Source organism: Mus caroli, chromosome 5 (assembly GCF_900094665.2).
Source record: "Mus caroli chromosome 5, CAROLI_EIJ_v1.1, whole genome shotgun sequence".
In the NCBI taxonomy this organism is placed as follows: Eukaryota; Metazoa; Chordata; class Mammalia; order Rodentia; family Muridae; genus Mus; species Mus caroli.
The window spans coordinates 59,271,513-59,278,819 of NC_034574.1; the positions used below are offsets into that span (position 1 = coordinate 59,271,513).

At 44.8% G+C, this 7,307-nt stretch overlaps 1 protein-coding gene across 1 annotated transcript in view; it reads left to right on the forward strand.

Moving 5' to 3' along the window:
* The window catches only part of Chrna9 (cholinergic receptor nicotinic alpha 9 subunit), an 11,298-nt gene that overhangs the window by 1,313 nt on the left and 2,678 nt on the right, over window positions 1-7,307 (forward strand). Inside the window, exons 3-4 of the mRNA XM_021163672.1 lie at window positions 1,067-1,221; window positions 2,814-3,346. Coding sequence (XP_021019331.1) covers window positions 1,067-1,221; window positions 2,814-3,346 — 688 coding nt within the window. The remainder of the gene's footprint in view (window positions 1-1,066; window positions 1,222-2,813; window positions 3,347-7,307) is intronic.

Consider the following 7,307-nt stretch of genomic DNA (forward strand, 5'->3'; position numbering starts at 1 on the left):
TGGTTGTGAGCCACCATGTGGTTGCTGGGATTTGAACTCTGGACCTTCGGAAGAGCAGTCGGGTGCTCTTACCCACTGAGCCATCTCACCAGCCCGGCGCACACCTTTAATCTCAACACTTGGGAGGCAAAGGCAGGCAGATTTCTGAGTTCGAGGCCAGCCTGGTCTACAAAGTGAGTTCCAGGACAGCCAGGACTATACAGAGAAACCCTGTACAAACTTTCCAGTCCCCTAAAATAGTACTTTAAGGTTATGTGGATTTAACCACAATTTTTTTTTTAAAAAGATTTTTATTTATTTATTATGTATATAGTATTCTGCCTGCATATATGCCTGCAGGCCAGAAGAGGGCACCAGATCCCGTTACAGATGGCTGTGAGCCACCATGTGGTTGCTGGAAATTGAACACAGGACCTCTGGAAGAGCAGTCAGTGCTCTTAACCTCTGAGCTCTATCTCCAGCCCTTAATCACAATTTTAAAAGAGGAAGGTGGTGTTTTAAAATGACATGGCTGATTTCCTCCATATACATATTTAATTACACAAGCTATCAGATTTAAATGATGTTTTCTTTTGTACCTGGTAGACATTTCACGTCTCCTGGCTCCAGTGTATCATTAGTTGGTCCGCTTTCAGAGAAAACTTAGCAGTTAACCTAAGAAAAGATATAAAGATGCAAGTACTGGTCTCATCAGGAAGAGAGAGACAAAGAAAGACAGAGTGAGAGACAGAGAGAGACAAAGAGAGAGACAGAGAGAGACAGAGACAGAGAGAGAGACAGAGAGAGACACACAGAGAGACACACAGAGAGACACACAGAGAGAAAGAGAGAGACAGAGAGAGAGATAGAGACAGAGAGAGACAGAGTGAGACAGAGAGAGACAGTGCACTACATCAGGAAGGCATTGAATGCGGCCTTAATAATCAATCAATCAGGTAGAATTTTAAAAGGTCTCCTTTGTGGGTTGAAAATAAGTGGGCACCCTGGAGATTCCTGCTATCAAGAACAAGTGTCCCAAAGCCGGACATGTGTACAGGATAAAGTGACATCTGGATTCATTGCTTAGGACGAGAGAAATCAGATTCTGACAGCTTATCTGTGGATCCGTCAAACCTGGCACGATGCATACCTCACATGGGATCGAGACCAGTATGACGGGCTGGACTCCATCAGGATTCCCAGTGATCTGGTGTGGAGGCCGGACATTGTCCTCTACAACAAGTAAGCGCTGCCCACACTGGAGGGGTCTGGGAAACGAACCTACTGATTTAATAGAAACTTAAACATCATTTAAAACACACGTGGAGTGTGAGCCTGTGTCCTTATTCAAATCTCAGATGGTCAGAGTATCGGGTCCTAAAAGCCTAGCGTTTGCCGTCCTCTGTGTCCCTGCAGTGGTAGAAGCATCATTTTGACCTTTGTCCTCTTCTTCACATGGAGTTCTCTCTGAGTTCTGTGCCAGAATCTCTGTGCCCAAATCCCTTCTCTTACAACTCCCGATACAGGCTGAGCTGGCCACCCTGTTCCAGCGTGAGCTACATCTTCACTCACTGTATCTATAATAACCTTTCTCCTCCTCCCTCTCTCTTCCTCTTCCTCTTACGTGGTGGTTTTATTTGTTGTTGTTGCTTTGTTTTGAAAGGCAGGATCTTTCTGTTAAGATCAAGCTCCCCTGGATCTGACAATCTTCCTGTTTCAGCCCCGCAAGATCTCTACACCACTCTAACTTAGCTCTTTTCCTCAATAAGCTGGAAGGCTAGGTCTTCTATGTGAGAATTTCCTGGAGAGATACGATTTAATCTGCTCATGATCCAGAGATCATGTAACAGAAATGCTACCATGGCTAGATAGGATGTGCCGCCTGGAATCTATCCTGTGGGTTTCAGACCCTAGAGTGGAGGGGAGTGTATCTTGGGGCTGTTTGGGCTCTGCTCAGAGCAAAGCACATAGGTTCATATTTCTGAGACTGTAAAGCATAAGTGAACCACCTAGAGATTTTGAAAAAGTCAGATTTGGATTTAGTAGTCATAGGGTGGGCCTGCAGTTCTGAATTCCCACAAGCTCCAGAGAGCAGTGGATGTCCCTGGTCACTGGCTATACTCCAGATGGAGCCAGACCTAACTCAAGCTCAATGTCTCCACCTTCTTCCCGTCACCATGGGAGCTCCTCTATCTTTATAAAGATTTATTTATTGTTTATTTTATGTATATGAGTACACTGTAGCTGCATAGATGGTTGTGAGCCTTTATGTGGTTGTTGGGGATTGAATTTAGGACCTCTGCTCGCTCCTGTCAGCCCTGCTTGTTCTGGTCAACCTCACTCACTCAGGCCCTGCTCGCTCTGGCCCAAAGATTTATTATTATATATGTTTATTATTATATATGTCTCAAGGTTTATTTATTATTATAAATAAGTACACTGTAGCTGTCTTCAGACACATCAGAAGAGGGTGTCAGATCTCATTACGAGTGGTTGTGAACCACTATGTGGTTGCTGGGACTTGAACTTAGGACCTTCGGAAGAATAGTCAGTGATCTTACCCGTTGAGCCATCTTGCCAGGCCTCCTCTGTCTTTATTCTGGAACCTAAGCTCTTGTGGATTGAGAGGGATTCTTCTACTGTTCATATAAAAATGGGACTTCCTGGTAGAAAAGAAGGGTACATTGGAAGTGATTCCAAACTCACAGAGAATGGGGTCCCACTGCCAAAGATACTGAAGCAACAGACACAGGGCATTGTCAGTAAGCAGTCCAGGACTTAAGTCAGTCAGGTTCCTCAGCAAGCGCCTGTCATCACCCTCATTTGCTCCCCAGGGCCGATGACGAGTCTTCAGAGCCGGTGAACACCAACGTGGTCCTGCGGTATGATGGGCTCATCACCTGGGACTCACCAGCCATCACCAAAAGCTCCTGTGTGGTGGATGTCACCTATTTCCCCTTCGACAGCCAGCAGTGCAACCTGACCTTTGGTTCCTGGACCTACAATGGGAACCAGGTGGACATATTCAATGCCCTGGACAGTGGTGACCTCTCTGACTTCATTGAAGACGTGGAATGGGAGGTTCAGGGCATGCCTGCCGTGAAGAACGTCATCTCCTACGGCTGCTGCTCGGAGCCTTACCCAGACGTCACCTTCACTCTCCTTCTGAAGAGGAGGTCTTCCTTTTACATCGTCAACCTCCTCATCCCTTGCGTCCTCATATCGTTCCTCGCTCCGCTGAGTTTCTACCTCCCAGCAGCATCCGGGGAGAAGGTCTCTCTGGGAGTGACCATCTTATTGGCCATGACTGTATTTCAGCTAATGGTGGCAGAGATCATGCCAGCCTCAGAAAACGTCCCTCTGATAGGTGAGTGTATGCTTGGAGCTTAGCTTTGTAGCCGTTGTGATAGCGTGTGTATGTCCCAAGCTAAAGCAATTGAAGCCATTGGCTCTGTGTTTTCGTAAAACCCATTCAGTGCCTGAAGGTGACCTCTTTGCTTATAGTGATGGTTGTTGGAATTAAGTGGTTCTTACGATCTTCACGTTCACAGAAAAACACTTGTTTATTTTGTATTTATCTACTTTTGGATTTTGAGGCAGAGTTTTATAATGTAGTCTGGGTTGGTCTCAAACTTGTTATTTAGCCAAGAAAGAAGTGGATCTTCTGATTCTCCTTCCCTCCACCTCCTAAGTGCTGAGACTGTAGATGTGTTCCACCAAACCCAGTTAACCTGGTGCCGGGAATCAAATCCAGAGCTTCATACAGGCTGGACAAGCCTCTGCTCAGCAGTGACTTCTGTTACCTGTTCACAGTGTTAGGGTCTTTCTCCTCAGAAGGAAACACAGCAGCTGTGCAAGGAGAAGAGCTGGAGTCTCAAGTCAGATATCTATCCTGCATATAGAAGCCTCACTCCACTTATAAAACAGAGGTTCCGGGGCTGGAGAGATGGCTCAGTGGTTAAGAGCATTAAATGCTCTTCTGAAGGTCCTGAGTTCAAGTCCCAGAAACCATATGGTGGCTCACAACCATCCATAATGAGATCTGTTGCCCTCTTCTGGTGTGTCTGAAGACAGGGACAGTGTCATAACATATAATAAATAAATAAATCTTTAAAAAACCAAACAGAGGTTTCTATGCCCAAAGGTGTGTGTGTGTGTATATATATATATATATATATATATATATATATATATATATATNTATATATATATATATATATATATATATGTATATATATATATAGAGAGAGAGAATCTGGTTATTCTAAAGCAGAATGCATTTTCTCATATTTCGTTTGTGAACCTAGTGTTTGCTAACAGCTGAGCCATCTCTCCAGCCCACAGAATGCACTTTGAAAAGTCTACAATAATGTAACCTGTAGCCAAGGGTGGCAGTGGAGGCTGAGGCTGCCATGCCTGCTTGTCTACCTACTTTGTTCTGAGATCCCTCTGTCACCTCCAACACCTCCTGCTACTGCCACCAAGGAGACCCCTCCGATTCAACACCTTGACCTGCTGCTATAAGAGATGCCTGCCAGTACCAAAAGTAACCCTTCCTTCATTAAGATAAAACACAAAGAGAAACTGCAGAACTCAGGGACATAGAGAACAGTAGTCACCAGGAGCTGTGTGGCCGTGTGTGCTCTATGGAATACAGTTAGCCAGTATCCAGACATGGGTTTTTATGGAGACATCCTTTTTGTTTTGTGTTGTTTTTGCTTCTTGAGGAGATAGGGTCACATGTAACCCAAGCTGGCTTGTAATTGGTTCTATAACTGAGGCTGGCCTTGAACTTCCGATCCTTCTTTGTCCACCTCCCAAGTACTGGGGATTTTCCCTTTTATGTCTCTTCATGAAAACCAGACACACACACACACACACACACACACACACTTTCCTTCTAAAATAAGCACAGGTTCTCTTCTCACTAATAGAGACAGGTATAGGAACCTTGGCACTTTTATCCTTTTATTACCTCTCTGGAGACAGAAATGAGTGACACTGGCCAGGCATGGTGACACCTGTCACCCCAGCACTCAGGAGTGGAGGGAGGAAAATCAGGAGTTCAAGGCCTGACTCAACTACATGATATCCTGGCTCAAACTAAAACCAAGCCAGAAACAATAACTCTGAAGTGGGATCAGTGACGGGTCCCTCTCGCTTCCTTAGCAGTGACACACAATCACAAGTCAGCAAGTTTCTAAAGAGAGATGACTCACAAGAATTTGGGAAGCATTAATCATTCCGGTTCTACAGTAATGTGCAATTTATTTTTTGTTTTTTCTTTTAGAATGTACATACAGGGATTTGGGGAACCTTCATTTAAAAAAAAAAAAAAAAACACAGCATTTTATTTGTAGCATCTATGAACTGTGCTTCCTGCCTCTGGTTGTCATTGTCATTAGAGACAGCATCTCACCGAACAAGGCTGGCCTTGAATTTAGGCTTCCATTTCCCCTGTCTCAGCTTCCCACGTGTTGGGAGGACCGACGCCTTGATGCCTCGTGGTCCCTCCCTCCCTCCTCACCCTGTAAGTGGAGACTGTACCCAGGACCTCATTCGTGTCAGGCAAGAGCTAAAGCCTCAGACCCTTTGCTCTTGCGTTTACAGAAACAAATTTACATTGTCTCTATGACAAGTAGAGTTTCATGAATGTTTCTGGCTCATACTCCTTTTATAGTTAATCTGGACTCTTTTTTAAAAAAAGATTTAAAAAATATTAATTAATTAATTAATTTATTTATTTATTATATGTAAGTACACTGTAGCTGTCTTCAGACACTCCAGAAGAGAGCATCAGATTTTGTTACGGATGGTTGTGAGCCATCGTATGGTTGCTGGGATTTGAACTCGGGACCTTTGGAAAAGCAGTCGGCACTCTTAACCGCTGAGCCATCTCACCAGCCCCCAAGATTATTTTTTTTTATTATTTTTTTTAAAGATTTATTTATTTATTATANATAAGNACACTGTAGCTGTCTTCAGACACTCCAGAAGAGGGCGCCAGATCTCGTTACGGATGGTTGTGAGCCACCATGTGGTTGCTGGGATTTGAACTCGGGACCTTTGGAAAAGCAGTCAGTGCTCTTANCNGCTGAGCCATCTCACCAGCCCCCAAGATTATTTTTAAAGATTTATTTATTATGATATCTAAGTACACTGTAATTGTCTTCAGACACACCAAAAGAGGGTGTCAGATCTCATTACGGATGGTTGTAAGCCACCATGTGGTTGCTGGGATTTGAACTCAGGACCTCTGGAAGAACAGCAGTGAGCACTCTTAACTGCTGAGCCATCTCTCCAGCCCAAGATTTTTTTTTTTTTTAATGTATGTGAGTACACTGTCTCTGACTTCAGACACCCCAGAAGAGGGCATCAGATCCCATTATGGATGGTTGTGAGCCATCATGTGGTTGCTGGGAATTGAACTCAGGACTTCTGGAAGAGCGGTTGGTGCTCTTAACCACTGAGCCATCTCTCCAGCTCCTAATCTGGACTTTTTAATAAATAATAAGTGTATGTTAAACAATATTCTGAATGCTGCTCTGGGATGGAGAGCTGAGCCATCCTAACCTTAGAACAGGACTGTTTTTACTTCAGCACAGGCTGGACTGAGAGCCGGGCCACTGCTGTCTCCCGGCAGGACTGTCAGCTCTCCAGGAAGACTCCAGCAGAACAAGCCAACCTCTGGGCGTGGCTTACAGTTCAAGATGGGAGGTCGCACTGAGCCATTTCTGACTCAGTAGGAGAGCAGAATTACCTCTAGGCCAGGCTATCACTAACCACAATAAACCCGGGGACTCCATGTCACTGAAGCACTGCCTGGCTGTCCCTTCAAGTCCCCACCCCATAAAAGCTACCCCTTGCTTTCTCTCTCTTGTCTCTGTCTTGCCGCTGCAGCTGTATCATGGTAAAGTTAACACACGCTACTCTGCCTCTGTCGTCAATGAAGTCGTTCACGGCTCTTTTGTCAACGCTGTCCTGGACCAGGCAATTTCCAAGTGTCTTGTCTCCATTTATAAGATAACCATATACATTTTCTCTTTCACCCATTAATGCAGTGAATTACATCAGTGGGCTTTCCTGTCTCAAATTTTGGACTCCTCAACCCAAGCCTACTCTTTCATGATCTATCAAAACACTCTGGGGAGTGGGGATATATGTCAATGGACGAGCACTTGCCTAATGTATAGGAAGTCCCAAATTCAATATAAGTACTAAAAATAGGGCTGGAGGCCGGGCGTGGTGGCGCACGCCTTTAATCCCAGCACTCGGGAGGCAGAGGCAGGCGGATTTCTGAGTTCGAGGCCAGCCTGGTCTACAAAGTG